Source organism: Etheostoma cragini, chromosome 8 (genome assembly GCF_013103735.1).
Source record: "Etheostoma cragini isolate CJK2018 chromosome 8, CSU_Ecrag_1.0, whole genome shotgun sequence".
Lineage (NCBI taxonomy): Eukaryota > Metazoa > Chordata > Actinopteri > Perciformes > Percidae > Etheostoma > Etheostoma cragini.
In genome coordinates, this window is record NC_048414.1 from 7,773,498 (window position 1) to 7,791,002 (window position 17,505).

At 42.5% G+C, this 17,505-nt stretch overlaps 1 protein-coding gene across 2 annotated transcripts in view; it reads left to right on the forward strand.

Annotated features, from left to right (window-relative positions):
- Positions 1–17,505, forward strand: part of wwox (WW domain containing oxidoreductase) — a 132,326-nt gene that overhangs the window by 38,009 nt on the left and 76,812 nt on the right. For both annotated transcript variants that reach the window (XM_034879943.1, XM_034879944.1), the window contains exons 6-8: positions 31–119; positions 4,170–4,355; positions 7,861–8,125. In XM_034879943.1, coding sequence (XP_034735834.1) covers positions 31–119; positions 4,170–4,355; positions 7,861–8,125 — 540 coding nt within the window. The remainder of the gene's footprint in view (positions 1–30; positions 120–4,169; positions 4,356–7,860; positions 8,126–17,505) is intronic.

Genomic DNA, 17,505 nt, shown 5'->3' on the forward strand with positions numbered 1-17,505 from the left:
AATATACGTTTGTGTTTCCTGTTTCTGCAGCACAAAGCAAGAGTGGAAGCCATGATGTGCGACCTGGCCTCTCTCCGCAGTGTCAGGGAGTTTGCTGAGTCTTATAAGGCCAAAAAACTGTGAGTATAAACTAAAATATACATTTTCTAACCTGGATTTTTCTCTCTGAAGTTTTCTGCCACTTCACTAGATTATTTACCTAAGATTTGGTAGGAAGAGAGTAGGCATTAAACTTCTTAAAATGTACCTGTTACGTTGAAAATAACCCACGTTATACTCTCCTATACTCTATATTGTATGCAGTTGTTTTGAATTGAAGCTTACAAGTTGGAAATGATTTTGGATTCGTTTGGATCTAAAAGGTCATCAAAAGAGAGAGATGTCTCTATTGTGAAGAAACAGCGGCAGAGCTGGCCTTTAATCAAAGGTACAGCAGCACGCTCAACTTACAAATCCTGTCACTATCTCTCAGTCATAAAGCTAATTTTAAGTAGCCATCAGTCCCATTTCAGCTGTCCAGCTTTTCAATGCTCCAGAGAGAGAAAAGGAAACAGGGATAAATAAACAAATGAGTGAAAAACAATGAAAACTCTCATTCAGGCCAATCGCTGTAAACATAATCACGATTACTTCCCACATGCACCTTACTTAAGGGACATCCAAACAACATATGGACAAGGCCCCAGGAGAAATTGTGTGTATTTGTGTCGATTTGCTTGACATTGGTCAAAACAGACAAGCAGACTTTATTATTATTATATTATACTTATTTTGCGGTGGTCAGCTTTTACCCCATGTGTCTCGCTTCCCATGGTCGGACACACAGTTGCTATTTTGGGGTCATATATTCTGTCATCAATACTGCTCATCCACCCGCAGGTGTCTAGGCAAGGGCCGTGTGTATGTGTGTGTTTGTGTGTGTGTGAGTGTTGGTGTCAGGGGAGCCCCTTGGGGAGAGGCAGGGCAGTCATTGCCCGTAGCAGCCCTGGGGCAGGGTATGGCCATCCAGGACACGTGTCTTGGGGTCACAGCCAAACCTCACAATGGCTTTCCTCACTCTGGGTCCTATAGCTCCCTCTCATCTCTTACATGTATCGATCCCATCCAAACTGCAGTATATTAACCTCCCTTTAAGCCCACTGCCCCCAGAACCTCTGTCCTGTTTTTCTTTTTTTTTTGGCATATCATTTATGCAATTTCTTTATCTGCATCAGCATCTCCTTCTTTCTTCCTCTCATGTTGTCTCTCAGTCTTTCTCTGTCTGTGTCGCTCTCTCTCTCTACCTCAGTATTTTGGCAAGGTTGTATTTCTTCATTAGCTTTGCTGTTGGGGGGGAGTGGGGGAGTCCCAGGGGATGTCAGAGTACATTAATTCTCATCAGAAGGCGAACAGAGCAGAGTGGAGGCTGGGAGCTCTGAGCTGTGAATGGCACTGGGCAGCTGTCTGATTCTACCACCACTCTATTACTGCACGTATGTCTTCAGGCATAACACACACAGGAGCGTGCGCACACAATGCACAAGTATATGTGCATACATGCACGGACACACACTCAGACAATTCTGCGCCCAGACGCATACACACGGAGACAAACACAGAGACAAACACACTCATACACCCCCGCACAATAATGCTCCAGCAGCGTGTCATTGACAGGTGAAATGTAATCAGAGTCTTTTTCTTTTCCTTCTCTCGTTTCTCACTCCCTTGCTTTTAAGTGCTTTAGTCAGTGGCTTTCACGCTGCTTTGTGTTCCATTGACCCCGATTCTGCTTTAATTGCCTGTCCTTTGAAATGAAATTACCTGGATATTGATATTGTTGGATGCAGTGCAATTTCATTGGGATGTAATTGATGGAGGACAGCGTTGACAGAATGCCCCTAATACAATTTCCACTGAACGGTCAGTAATTAACATATGCAATTTGTTTTCACTGTGATTTTTATTTTTTCAACTGTAATTATCCTGTTCTAATTTTAAGCATATTTTGTGTAATAAGTGGTCTGCATAAATACATGCACGCTGGATCACATAAGTCTACCATTCTTTCATTCCTTTTGCATTATGGTGACTGTAACACCGTCAGAAGTTTTGAGGGTGTCTTTGCACACTTTACAGGTAGGAACTTTTGGTGTGTGAGTTAAAATATGGATCAGGATGCTTGTTGTACACAAATCCATATGTTTGTTGCTAGTGCCAGTTTTTCGGTTGCCAATAAAGTGCAGTGTTAATGACCAGTAGTCTGAGCCCAGCTCACACAGGCAATCTCATCCTGCTGGCCCACATTATCATAGAGGTCAGGGGTCATACCCAGGGGGGTTATTTAAAGTAAATATATAAACTGATGTCTCCCTGTTTGGTAGTTAACACCCTCGTTTGACCAGCACTGAGATTGCACAGTGCACACAGTGTTGTGTGAGGTCTTAATGTGGAAAGAGGGACTGTGGTACGCGGCAATAGGCCTATTAAAGACATTCATTAGACCTGCGCTTATGAGAGAGGGACTAACTGGTGGGCAGTTGAATTAACAGGCCTTTTACATTACAAGCAGACTCACCAGAGGCCCATCTGAACTGCGTGGGGTATATCGCTCTACTGGCCAGAGAAAAGTTGGTTATTGGACTTTTTGATCACAAATTTGTGATTTATAATTTGAGTGACATACTGAGTTTATGTTATAGTATTAGGTCACAAAAAAGGACACACACCAAATGTAAACCTTAAGTGGTGTAACTGACATAAGGATCAGTTTAAAACAACAGCTGCAGTGAAAGGTTGAAATGTTAGGTCAAGAGTTCACGCCTGTGGTGTTATTGTGCAGCTTTGAGTCAGTACATTGGTAACAGACCCAAGAGTTTTGCCTTGTACAGCACAATGTTACTGTACTTCACACTCTATTAGACAGGGGAACATTGGGCCAAAAACTACCAACGCGTTTTATTTAGTTTCAGAGCAGAACTCGACATTACAGCAACTGTTGTGCTTTACTCTTCCAGCTTGTTTATTTGGTTCTTGTGCAAGCTACGTCATTTATTTACATTTTTTTTTTTTCCTTCCAAGCCAAGCCCTTAAGTTAGAAATCCTTACCTTTTTGTATTTTGGGTGAACATTTGAATATCTCACTGCTAGTGTGTGTGCTCTGTTGATAATGTGCTGAGGTTGGCATTCTTTAAGTTGACTTGTGCTCTCTAATGAACCTTATGTGTTCGGAGGCCTGAAGGTGATCCTACAGTACACTCCTATGTAATAGCATGGGATGGCTCATTATAGCAAGGCATAACAATTCACACATTAATTTTCCAGCATCCAGTTTTTAATTAATCCAGTAGGCAGTCTTAAACACAGGGTACACAAATTGCCTTCGGCCTCATAATTAATTCTAATGGAAGAAATTAGAAATTGGTGGGGTGTGTTTGGATTGTTCGGCTGTGTTACTGTGGTTTCGAGCTCGCTGGAGCGACGCTGTCACCGACAAGGATCTCTCGCTGCCCTGACCAATCCAGCAATCTCCGCTCATTGGCACGCGAGCAGGGAGTGTTACTCACTCGCCCACACGCCGACAAGAATGAAAATGCTTTGCATGTCTGTGTAAAAGCACATGCTTTTTTTTTATTGGTCTCTGAATAAAGTCAATTGTTTTTCACAACATGACTTGTGTGTGTATTCTCTTTGATCTGCTCTCTTCTGCTTAGCCTTTCCAAGTTGATGTGTTGGTGGGTTTGGTTACTCAGAGTAGTTACACAGAGCCTGTCTCAACACCCATTACTTCCACCACCCTTGTGTGTTGAAACGGTTTGAGATTGCTTTTCAATGTGTTGTTGCTCTTGGATTCCAGCCAGCTGTATTCAGTATCTACAGTACCTGTCGAGCCATGGGGAGTTGCACTGGAAACCTCTGTATCATATCAGCATTACTGATGCTCTGTCTCTGTAGACCACTAAAGTCTACCACACTGTGGAATAAGACACCCTGTTTCCTTTCGCTGCCTTTGGTTTTTACTATTCCATCTTCTTTTTTTAAGTTCTTCTCCCTGTCTCTCCTTACCTCTTCTTCAGCCTAACATGGTATGAAAATCCTGTTTTTATGTAGCTATTTCTTCTTTGTTTTCACTTATAATCAATAAACAATAAAACATGTTTTGTTTTTTGCCTTCCTCCCCTGCCCCATAGGCCCCTTCACATTCTGGTGTGTAATGCAGCCGTGTGCACTCGGCCCTGGAGCTTGACGGAGGACGGCCTGGAGTCCACCTTCCAGATCTGCCATCTAGGTCACTTCCTGCTTGTCCAGTGCCTACAGGACGTGCTGCGTCGCTCGGCCCCCGCCCGTGTCGTGGTGGTGTCTTCTGAGTCCCACAGGTAAAGACAGTAAACTAGGCTTATAAAACATTAGGTGGTCTTAGGAGACCATTGAAATGTGCCTTATAGGATTTAAAATTGAAAGTTTGGCTATTTCAATAAATTAAAATCATGCCCTTTGCATTCTTTAACGTAGAATTCACATCATCCTTTAAAATTTTGTGCTTCTGCACATTTAGTAAACTTAAATGTGCCTGGTGGACTTTTCTTGTAAACAGATAAAATTAATGTTTATGATCAGTGATACTCAATAAAACTCACTCGCTATATCCTTGAGATGTAACAAACATGTTGAATGCATTCATTCCTCGTAAAACATCAGATTTTTCTCATCATTGCCCAGGTGAGCATGTGGGTGACTTTGAATCCTGCATTCTTTACATCCATGTACAGGGCCTTATAGCTGCATATACTGGCTGTGTTACTGCGAGTTGTAGATCAGTGGAATAGTGTGAAAACAATTGGTAGGACTGTGTAACGCATCATCCAAATCCACATGTGCGTGTGCACAATTTTAATGCTCCACATTAAAAAACGACACCATAGTGCTACAAGAGGTAAAAAAAAAAAAGTTACACAAAGTTACCCTATTTTTCAGTTGTTTCACTTGTTTTCCTTCTCACAGTAGATGATATTGGGTTCCTTTTTAAATGTCTTTGGGTTTGGAAATAGAAGGATTTTTACTGAGGATGATACAGCATTTGCGACATGTGTTAGGAAAAAATGTCTTTGCGAGGTTGTTCGTACAAAGTATTAAACCCTCACCACTTGCAACTATTTATTTTCCTAAACTTGAGAGAAACTGTCACGGGAAACCATTGACAGACATTAACTGAGCTAAACAGTCTTTTGAGGGTGGGTTGAAAAAGGCCACTCGCTCCCCCTCTTTCAAAGCACATTGGTAATTTGTGATTATTGCTAACAAATGCAATTGGCTTGAGTTTACTTGACTACACAAATATTACTGTTTTAATTTTGAAATTCTTAGCGATGGAAATCATTTAACCAGTCAACTAGGCATTCATCAACACAGTTAACATAGTTTTAATTATGTTTTAATTAATTTTTGTAAATTTTTTTATACAGGTCAGCACAGTACCACACTCTTCTGGCATCTTCAGTTTTCTAAATAATTCTCTTTCATATTAGTACTGATTTCTGTGACTGTAAAAAGCTGATGTGACAATAGGTTGCCATAATGGATATCCCCTCCCCCCCCACACACACACCAACTCTTGTTTCCTCTCTCTTCCCTACATTTACAGTTAAGCCTTAAGTTAAGTCAACAATTCTTCAACTCCAGTCATGCAGTTAACTACACTACATTGGCGAGTTCACTACAAACTCAGACTTAATGCATATTGTCAAACATGACAGCTTCACTCACTGAAAACTCATTTCCCTCCACATGCTGTCACTATGAATTAAACGTATCATCAACATGATGGATGGACTTATCAGCTAAAATTAACTTTGATCAAGTATCTGCTCCTTTCTGTCTGACCCCCTGACTCAGTCCCTTTCTATTTTCTTTTCCTCCTTCTGCCATCTATAGTTTTTCAAGTTTGATCTTTTTTGGTAACTCCACTCCATAGACGTCTGTTTTTCCTGTCATTCAGTAGACAGCCATGATGTCTTGCAGTGATCTGTGTGCCCAAGCCTTGAGCCATGTGTTTCAGAGTCAGTGTGTGTGTGTGTGTGTGTGTGTGTGTGTGTGTGTGTGTGTGAGAGAGTGAGAGTGCAACATTGATCCAGACCTCAGTCAGTCAGACGGCCAAGCAGAGTGATTGATTGGAGCTCAGCAGAGTGACCTGAGACAAGGAGAACATACGCAGAGTTATTCTAGCAGATCAAACAGCAGCACTATTACAGGAGCCCTCGTATGAGTTATGTTATACAGACTGTCATGCATGAGAGGACAGGAGCAGCGGAAGGGATGGTTTGACACTCAGATTCACTTGTGTTCGCACTGCTTTTTTGTGCTTTAGGGTGGTTAGGGGAAGAGAGAGTAGTAAAAGCTTATTGAAAGAAAGCATGTCATAAAGCGAGTATTGACAGAATATGAGTGATGCAAGACTTGCCTACACAGAACAGTGAGGTCACATAAGTTTTTGGTGGTGTGAAAACTGTCTTGCTGCTATTGGAAATGAGTGTACAATTTACACCAAAAATGGCCAGGTATTCTCTTCACTCTTTGCCCTACAGCTCCGTCTGTCTTTATCTGCCTCCCCAACACATACACTCACCTTTCCTTCTCTCCTCTACATGCAGCAGTGGCTTTAACCCCTTCAAAGAGGGCTTAGGCTGGACCAGAGAGAGTCAGTTACACACCGATACAGACCAGAGGGAAGGGAAAAAGAAGCGGCAGTAGACAATATCTCATATTACATCTCCCATTCTGTCCACCTCATTCCAGTCCTATATTACATCTATTGAAGTTGCTCCCTTTTTTGTTTGTGTTATTTTCAGTTTCTGCTGATTTCCCGTTTATTCACTTAGCCTCCCCTCACAAGCAGTGTGTGACCCCTGACCTGGCAGCATATTGTATTCCCTAAGCCCCTTGTCCGTTGGTAAAGCATTGACCTATAAGGGACAGGGGTGGGAGACATGGACACACGGGTAATGGCTGGACACTTTATCAGTTTCCACCACAGGGGCTTACTGTGGAATTGGCCCCATACAGGTTTACTTTGCGGTAGTACTGTATCAGATCTGGTCAAACAAGGGGAGATAATATCCTTAATGAAATTACCCCTGGGAGATCTAAGCTGCAGCTCTGGCTCCATACTTGTATGTGCACACAAGATATTTTAGTTCACTAAAATCTGTATATTTTATTATGCAAGTTTGTGTGAATCATCTTGCAGGGAAATATATTGATTGCAATATTACTGTAAAACCACATTCAGTTGTAACCGGGGAACTGCATTTGGTGCTCAATCAATTGATTTATCAACCTCTACTTGCTAAAGTAGTTATGAAGTTGTAGCACATGAAATAAAAAGCCTGCAGATGTTGTAATTTAGCCAAGCAAGGATGTTGCGGAAGGCGACAGTAAACAAGAGGCAGCAAGCTTGTAAAATCACAACAAGGAAACCAGGTGACATTTTGATTGGTTGTTTTCTAATGACTGGATTAATATGTAGGATGTGTTCCACTGGTTTGGAGCCTATGTCTTTTCCTCCCACACATACACAAACACACCCGCCACACAGGGAGTGTAGCTTTCATGCCTGTGTATTGTGATGTTATTGCGTGACTGCATAGTAACACAACGAGTAGTGTAATGTTTAAGGGGCCTTGTCAAACATCTGGACTTTAACAGCTCTGTCGCAGGCAATTAAAGAACATCATGTCATGTCTTTGATTTGTATGCAGCCAGCGCCACACATCTGCCAGTAGAAAACACACGCACACACACACACACACAAACACACACACACACACACATACACATACTCACTCACTCTCTCTAACTACTCTCTCATTATGGACTTTGTTTCAGGTTCACAGACCTGTTAGACTCATGTGCCAAGGTGGACTTGGCCCTGCTGTCTCCCACAAAGAAGGAGTACTGGTCAATGCTGGCTTACAATCGAGCCAAACTCTGCAACATCCTCTTCAGCAAGGAGCTCAACCGCCGCCTTTCGCCACACGGTGTCACCTCCAACGCGGTGCATCCTGGGAACATGATGTACACCTCCATTCACCGGAGCTGGTGGCTGATGACCTTTCTCTTCTCTCTGGCCAGGCCTTTCACCAAGTCTATGGTAAGGGACCAAACCAGTCTGAAGCATGCATAACCTTGTGACTGCACAAAGTTTAGCACGACCTGACCGATGGCCACCAAAAACACCGGTTGGTTGGTTGCACGTGCAACCATAATGGTTAACTTTTTGTAACTTTTTATTTCACCAGAGTTGCTCTGTATCTTTTTATACTTTTCCATATGGAAAGAAAGCCAGTGAATCCACCACTTTGTTACTATCTTCTTTTTCTGACTCTGATGTGCCCCTAATTGAGTCTATATATTTGTCTTGGCACGTTCCTGGGAGAAAGGAGAGGAAAAGGATGGAGAGGGGCTGATCTGCTGAGTGCTGAGGGCTCAGGGAGAGAGTCTTGGTTTCACAGATAGAGAGATAGTCTGTGGTTTGTTTTCCTCTTCCTCCTGTCACTGTTTATTTAACTCAGAGAGGCAGTTCCCCTATCCTCTCACAAGGGTAGGCGATATTCCATATCCTGTGTACCGCAACTATTAGGTTACAGTAAATGCACTGAACAAACTCAAGTCTCTACTCCTATGCAGCCATGTACTCCGGAGGACTGAGATAATAAGCTCTCTGTCAAATATGTTTTTACCATCTAGCCCATTCCCATCAGGAGAATCTATTACCAGATATTTTCAGAAGCATTATCTTTAGTTCTGAGTTATATTAGCAGGCTGACTCAACTTTATTTTTCAAAGACCTTTCTGAGAGCAGAGATAGAGTGAAGACATCATGTCCTCAAAGGCTGTTTTATAGAGATACCAAAGAAAGGAGGAAAGGTGCTGTGCCAGAGGGATGTCTGTTTTATATCTGTTTACAGCTTTAATATTGAACAATAAAACTAGATCCCCTCAGAGAATTGACACTCCAGTGTGATGCAGGTGGGAGTTGGCATGCACCTGTGACCCTGGGAGTGTTACTGGGTTAACATCTCCTGGAAGGGTCTTCCTTTGGCATACTGGTCCAGGCAAGAGGCTTGGGACACAGAATGTCATTCCCTGGTGGGGAAGGGGCCGAAGGTGGTGGGGGAGATTCAGCTGTATCAAGTATGTGTAGTTGGGCTCACCTCTACACACAGCGGTGGCTCTGATAGGAACCAAACCACTGCATACAGGATGTACCTTCTCCTATTAGAGGTTACCCAGGGAGTTTGAGCTGGTGTGTGGGGATACTCACGAAGATGAGCAGCCTTGTTCTGACATTTTCCTCTGAATTAAGAAGACTAGAAGACTGTGAAGACTAACGGCCTCTCTGTTTATCATGCCTATCCACTGAACAAAACTTTAGAGGAGGGATCTTCACCTAAAGTACTTGCATTAATCCAACATATTATTAGCAAATATAAATCCCCACTGCTTACTGGCCTATTGGCAAGGTAGTTACTAAGGCCACTCACAGATATTTGTGTGTTTAACATTAAAACTTGATTTATAAAACCATGCAAACAATTATTAGGCTATTTTATAGGTTAGTATTCTATGCAAAAAAGTTATAAAAGCTTTTGGCCTCCCTACACGTTATTGTATGCAGCTCTTGTCCTTGGTTGGAAAGACCCCTGCTTTAGAGTTTCCAGCTTTCTCATAGTCTCTGCTTGTAGTCACAGTTTCTGTAAGGGTGTTGGGGGTTCACTTTAATGCTAGGCAATCATGGAGAAAACTCAGGAGAGTGGTGATTGGGAGGAGCTGCCGGCCTGATCTGAACCTGAGGGGTGTTTTACTATTGGACTTCTGTGCCAGTTACACATTGCCAATTGTTCCTCAATGATTGCAGAATGTTTACCCAAATGCGGATGTGCAGTTGAAATTGATGAAGCATTATTTTCATTTGATACAACAGTTTTGTTAAAGGATGTTTGCATTGTATAGTACCTATGTCTACAGTACAATACTGCTGTCAATGGCGTCCAATTATATCATAATATATTACTAATACTGCGAAGGTTTCCTCTCAAGGCAATAACGTGTGTAGTATATCTCAGAGAGGCAAGTATTGTGAGTGTGCATCTGCTGGGGGTGTACAATAAATGACTTCATGCAAGTGTTCATAGCACACGTGTGTGCTTATAGGGTGATGTAGGGTGCCTGAGGTTAACGTCCTCACACACCTTGGATATGAACGATAAAATCCAACACTATGATTTATCTTAGTCTATATTGTGTCCTCTGCTCTGTAAGACTTTTCAATTGATAGCAGCCCTCTATCCTTTAGGCTCCATGGCCTCCTAATATATGCTTTAGTTTGACTATTACATCTTTCCATTAGCTACTCTTCATACTTAATCAATTTAGTGTTTGCACTGAAGGGAAAATGTGATGTGTTGAAAGGCAGCGTGTTGGAGTTTTAGTGAAGCGTTATTCTGATCCATCATGTTTGGCAGACACAAGGCCTCAGGCCGTCATTTGTCTCTCCTCCTTCTGACATAGGATGAGAGATGAGAGGAACTGCTCCTCAGCACCATTCGCAAAATGCCAAGCTTACCATTTCCTCAATTTGACTATCTCTGTCACAAAACACCCCCCCCCCCTCCATCTTTATGTTCTGTAACATTTGTCCTAGCTCTCTTCATCATTTCCTGTCTTTTTTCAGTTTTAAACCTGGTCTGTGTCAATTTTAGCTGCACTTAAAATTTAGATAGACGTGTACCCTAGAGTGGAAGACTTTTGAACATTTTTGTGTTCTTTGTGAGAGAAGAGTGTGTTGACGTTTTGGGTATGAGCGCACAGATGCAATTAGCAGAGCGCTTTCTCCTCCAGAACGGTGCTATGGCTTTTCTACACGTGGTTAATTAAGCGTAGTGTAGATGTTAGTAAATATTAAAGGACAAAGGTAGAGCTAGTAATTAAATTCTGGTGTGCTGACACAGCGATTAGCTAAAACTCATGTCTGATAAAGGCCACACACAGACACACAGCCTTACACACAGACACACACAGATACAGAGGCACACCCTTAAGCTGAGCATTTGCTCTTATTTAAATCCGGGGTTGATAAGGCCCCTGAAAGTGTATCCTCTTTAAAATCCCACTCCTCACTCCTTCTGCCCCCACATTAAGGGCTTAATAAAACAGTGATATTATTTCAGTTATTGGTTGCAGGGATATGAAGATGGTATCGCTTTAATTGCTTGCGTACGCTTGCGGGATCCATGGAGATTGTTCTGGGATGCAAACATAAGCAGAATGTCGACTCCAAAAAACAATCACAGAGCCCTTGTGTGTGTTCCTGCACAAATAACCAGCCTCTCATTTAAAACACCGGTTTGATTTATAGGAACACAGGTGGAGTGATATACAGTTGCCCTACACAAGGAGATACACACACACACACACACACTTACACACACACACACACACACACACACACACACACACACAAATTCATAATATGGAGAAGACTGAAACACCTGGAGCTACACGTGGTCCTTAATCTTTAATTTGATTGTTAAGTAAAGGGGGGGAATTGTCCTATCAGGCCAAAAGCTCTGCAGTAGCTCATACCATCATGCCTTCTGCCCTCATTCATTGTGCTTCATGCTCTCTTATTTGGTCAGATCTTCACTTTTACCCTTCACTTTAATCTTTTTGCTACAGCATTTTGCTTGCGTATTACCAAAAACATATTTTTGGCTTACTCAATTTTGCATCCTTTGTGTTGTGGATTCTACTTAAGGAAAAGAAACTTCTCTATTAGCAGGGAGCACAGCCCCCTCTGCTATTGATGTACAGAGCTGATTCCATTTTTGCTGAGTTGAGAAAGGCATCTATAAAGAGCCATGACATTTTAATCAGCCAAACTATCTCTCACTAACATCATGTTCCCCTCCCTGCGCCTTGATCTACTTATCAGAGATTGTGCGACCAGGCCTGTAACTTCTGTTTCTTTAATTCAGCGTGTTTAGAGTGGGAGTTTTCCCTGTGTCCTTTGGTGTGATTATCAGCGTTGAATGATCTGGCCTGCAGTGGTGTGTACTGTATGTGTATGTGCCCGGATATATGTGTGTGTGTGTTAGAGAGCAAGACTAAGAAAAAAAGAAAAGAAACAACAGTGGTTATCACAGTTCTGTGTAATGCTCAAAATTTGATTGACACAGATTTTGGTTGATTTATTTGATCTAGGATAGTACTTCAGGATAGGATTTCGGGCCTTTAACTATGTATGTACAGTATATGTTGTAAAACTTATTAGACAGTACACTTTCAATCAAAACTTGCACACTTTAATAGCACAGAATGAATTTCAGTGACGGTTGCAGTTATTAGTTGAGCTGTAACCTTTGTGAAGTATTGTAACTCTGACCCTGTGACATTTTGTTGACTGACTGATTGCTCCCTCAAGAACAGTGTACCCTCAGGCTCTGAGCAGCTGTGCTCAGCCTATACCCATCTAATCTATACCCTAACTATAGGCACAGACAGGGCTGAGCTGAATGGAGATCAGTGTGGGCAGTGGCTCCAGTCATCATCCTTTATAATGGATAGAAAGAGGGGAGGAAGGTGTTGTGGGCACAGGCCTAAGAGGCTCCTCTGGTCCAATCAGACACCTCAGTGGCCCCAGGGGACGGTTTCATCAGCGCTCTCGCCTAGTCCCATGCTTCTTAGCGTTTTAGCATGATTATTTTACCCAGGATCCTGCCTCGGGCACCAGGCCACCTTTTTACATATGCACAGGCTGAACTTTTGACCAGGCACCAGCAGTCAAGACTGTATTAGAGAAATGGTTGTTCAGTCGGGAGAAGTGGGAACTCCAGTGCATCCTCTGCTGAGCCTTGCCTACTGTGCTCTCTCCTGCACCTCAGAGGTTAACCCCAGAGACAGGTCCTGGAACAACAACGTCCATCTATCCATCCATCTTTGTCCGCTTATCCGGGGTCGGGTCGCGGGGGGAGCAGCTCCAGCAGGACGGCGATGTCCACATTACCATATAACAGACGTACGGTGGTTGGGTTGTTGGCGCTGTATGGGAGCACACCAGCCACTTTTACATCAGTGTTCTTTATCAGTTTCTCTCCTGCAAACAGACATAAGGTCAGGTGCTGTATCTGCTATCTGGTGTAGCACACAGACGCGGTGGCTCTGCTGCACACCCAGGCAACCTGTGTGTGTATGTGTGTTCCAGTGTTGTGCGTGGTGCTCAACCATGTGGAAAGAAAGAGGAGCAGAGGTCCCAATCTCCCTGCCAGCATTCCCCCTTCTCCTCTGTGGGGTTAGATGAGCTGCCGGGCCCTTGTAATAGAGTCTTCTTGGATGATTAGGAGCTACACAGGAGGGGGGTCAGCTCCAGCCTGACTGGAGACACTGTTTAGGTTTCTCCTCAGTGGTGTAGACAGAATATTACACATTATGCCAATTGGTATGAGGTGAACACACTCTGAGTAAACCTCCCTGATGATGCGTTTCCTTTTTGAGGCTATGTTTTAGATCATTTTTGAGGAACTGGATACAAACGTACGTGATATTCCAGCTAGACGTTCCCTGCTGTGCTGCTGCTGCACTGTGTATGAAAGGGAGAGAGACATGGAGGGGGAGAGAGAGACACATAGGGAGAGAAAGATGTGTTGGTGTGGGGATGGATAAAAGCATACAATCCCATTTGGCTGTATTGACATGTGTGTTCCTGCCCAATCCTGTTACTGGGATTATTGTCCAAGGAGATACCATTTCATTAAAGAAAATACACACACACACACACACACACACACACACACACACACACACACACACACACGCACACACTCACACATAAACATACACAAACAGTGGGTGAACAGAGATGGCCTGAGGCCTGGTTATGTGGTCCATTGCGCAGGGAAACTGTGTAAATGGTTTATTGTGGATGAGTTGATGTGATGGAGAGCGTGTCTGGATCAATAAAGAACCAATCAAATGCTGACAGTCTGCTACTGTATGCAGTCAGTCATTCACCCCTCCTGCCTGAGTACAGTTATACAACATGAGTGTGAAGGAGGTATGAACAATATTCTTGTTGAAAGCACAAGAAGTTTAAAAAGAAAGTAATTTTTTTAACAATCAAACTTCTGCCACTTAATTTTGTGCAGGTTCTTAATGCTACATAGGGATGGTTGATATTATTTTTTATAAACACATTTGTGCACATTAGTTTTTACCTCTTTATAAGATGTCTTTCTGTGGCAGACTTTAATAGTTTTGTTTGTGAAGAAACATTACTTAAAGCTTCAACCACATCGTCCCTGCTCCTCCAGCTCCAGACACCTCAGGGAGGCCATTAGGACCAACCCAGCCTGGGTTGTCTGAGTCTGGGCTGAGTCTGAGCTGAGGCTGGGCTAAATTACCCCAGAGTCACAGGTCAGAGCCAGCTAGACCCTCATTGCCAAGGGACTCTCTCTCTCTAATAGAAGGGATCAGAACAGGCCAAAGAGCCAGAAACTGACCTGGCCAGAGAAACATCCTTACTCACTTACCCTCTTCCACATTGCCTCCTTCACCCACCATCTCTCTTACCTTTCAGAGCTTTTCTGCTGTGACCCTCAGAGACTCACACACACAAACACACACACACTCGACACACACTCGACACACACGCACCACTCCCTTCCCTCTTTGTTGTGACATGGAGCTGATGGACTATTTTTCAAATTGATTTCAAAAATGTACATAAGCAGCCGATCCCCTAGCCCAGATTACCTATTGATTTTTAATATGAAAAGCTCATTATATAAGCAGGAACTGCAACACAAAAAGCTAGCCAACCTTTGCATAAATCCTTTAATTGAATTTCCAGAGCCCGTGGTTCTACATTTTTTAATTAAATCCATTTCTTTTTTTAAGGGTTGCTGTGTAATTTGCATGCTGTGAAGTGGGTGCTGTCCCAGATAAAGTGCCATTGATCCTTATTAAGGCTCACCTCTGGGCTCGCTGAAAACCAACCGCAGAAATTAAATGTGCTCATGGTGCATACACTTATTGCCCGCATGATAGGATTAGAGGCAGAGGGAGAGAGGGAGAAGGGGGAGATAGAGATGGAGAGAGAAGTGATGGGGTAAGGGTGGGGGGCTTATTATTAATAGTTGTTCATATTAATGTAATATTTCACCTTTTCATCCTCTGGGGTGAGATTGTGAAGAGCTTGTTTATACATGGGTCCAGGTATTGTTTGGGTTTCTCAGCAAACACACTGTGGTATGATGTGTTGGGGTGTCACGGGGCGCTGTGATTTCCCAGTTTGACGGTAGCCTTCAAATCCGTCACAGCACTGACGGATACAGCCCTTATGTTTACACGTTTTACTGAAAAGCATGCACGTCTTTCTATTTCGTTTCAAATAATGTTCCTGATTGCATGATATAAGTGTGTGTGAATGTGTGTGTAAATGAATCCAGTGATCAAATCTCTCGTTGATCTTCAGGAGGTCATGGTCTGCAATCTTTCTAAGTAAAGGGTGTTTAACTACCTATTTAGATTAAATGTTACTTAATTTCTTGTCTTTACCCTACTTAGCATTATGTAACCGAGAGTGTGGGAGATGTGATTTTTATCCTGCATTTGTGCTCTGTGATAGCTAGTAAAGCAGGCCTCTCCTTCCTTGTCTTCCTGTGTGGCTATATGCAGACGGTGGAGTAAATCAATAGGGATTAGCCTGTGACCCCAGCCACATACTTATAGCCCAGTCCTCGCTGCTCACACATCTCTCATCAGTTTCACTTAAACACTGCACCTCACTCAATAAGGCACCACATGCTAATTCATTTCAAAGATGGAGAGGCTCCTCTTACAGACCTCGCTTTCTCTCACACACACACACACACACACACACACACACACACACACACACACACACACACACACATACACACACACACACACACACACACACACACACACAAAGAAGAATAGTTACACATTCAGATATTGAAACAATAGTCACCACATATTCCATGTATATACATAGTGAGGCAATTAAATTAGGACTCTGACTAATTATTATTTCTATTATTGATTAGTCTTCTATGTACTGCACCTGATTAATCAATTCATTGTTTGGTCTAAAAACATTTTTACATTACATATGTTTGTCCACCCAACAGTCCAAGATCCACAGATTCTCAGTTTAGTATCATACACAAATAAGAAAACTACCCCCAATATTCACATTGAAGATGCTGGAATCTGTAAAAGAATTACTTCAGATATCAAAATTGTTGCAGATTAAGTGTTTGTCAATTTTCTAATCAAGATGAAAAAAATGTAAACATTAGAAAGGGAAATACAAAAAGAGGAAGATGGAATAAAGACCAAATACACTGCTAGACAGAGAGAAGTGAGTGAGGTTAGTTTTAATTTGGGTAAACTGACCCTTCAAGGTTTTAACATCTTCCTGTCTGCCTGAAAAGGGCTGTCCTACAAGAAATGTCATATTTTAGTCTGTTCATTTTTCCTTTAGATAGAGAGAAGATAAGAAAGGAGGAAAATACCAAATACCCAATTCAGTCTGTAAAAGTTCCTTAATTGTGGGGGATGTTTGACTTTCTCTTATGCACAAACACACACACTTGCATTCTCTCCTTTTCTCTGTCTCCCTCTTGAAATATTGACATCGGCTGACTGATTTTTCTGATGTCTCTCTATCTTTTGTGTACATATGCAAGTGGGTGTGTGTGTGTGTGTGAGTGTGTGTTGAGCAGTGCAGTGCAGTGTCAGCAGCATGTGCTGCAAGTATTGACCCAGGCCTGTCCTCTGCTCTGACTGGCTCTTTTCCCTAAGTTGTCATCCTCACTCTCTCTCTCTCTCTCTCTCCATCTCTCTCTCTCTCTCTCTCTCTCTCTCTCTCTCTCTCACTCTCTCTCTCTCTCTCTCTCTCTCTCTCTCTCTCTCTCTCTCTCTCTCTCTGGTGGTTGATCACCTTGTGAATTGATCAATGTTTTGCCACTTTAAAAAAAAGTCAGTGTTCATTTTTTAACTAAAAAAAGTAGTGGTCTAATATGCTAGCCTGCATGTAACAAAATCAGCGATGCATTAAAAACTTTGCATTTAAGCACATTAATTCTGACAGGGGTTAGATATGTGAATGATCTCAGTAATGCACAGACTAGTACCTGTGAGCTCGGCAATGCTTTTAACCCACAAACAGGTTCACACAATGCTCATCACTGAGTGATGGCGGAAGGTCAAATCACACACAGAGGAGGGTGTCCTTTTCTCCAGGGACAAACCTAAATACCTAAAAAAAAATGCCTAAAAAATGTTTCACCTTTCATTCCCCTGGTTGTATAAACAGACTAATGATTCATTTCCTATATTTTACCTGTATTTGTTTCTATCAACACTTTTTTTGCATTCTATAATGCCCCCATCACTTATACCACTTTCTCTCTCTCTCTCTCTCTCTCTCTCTCTCTCTCTCTCTCT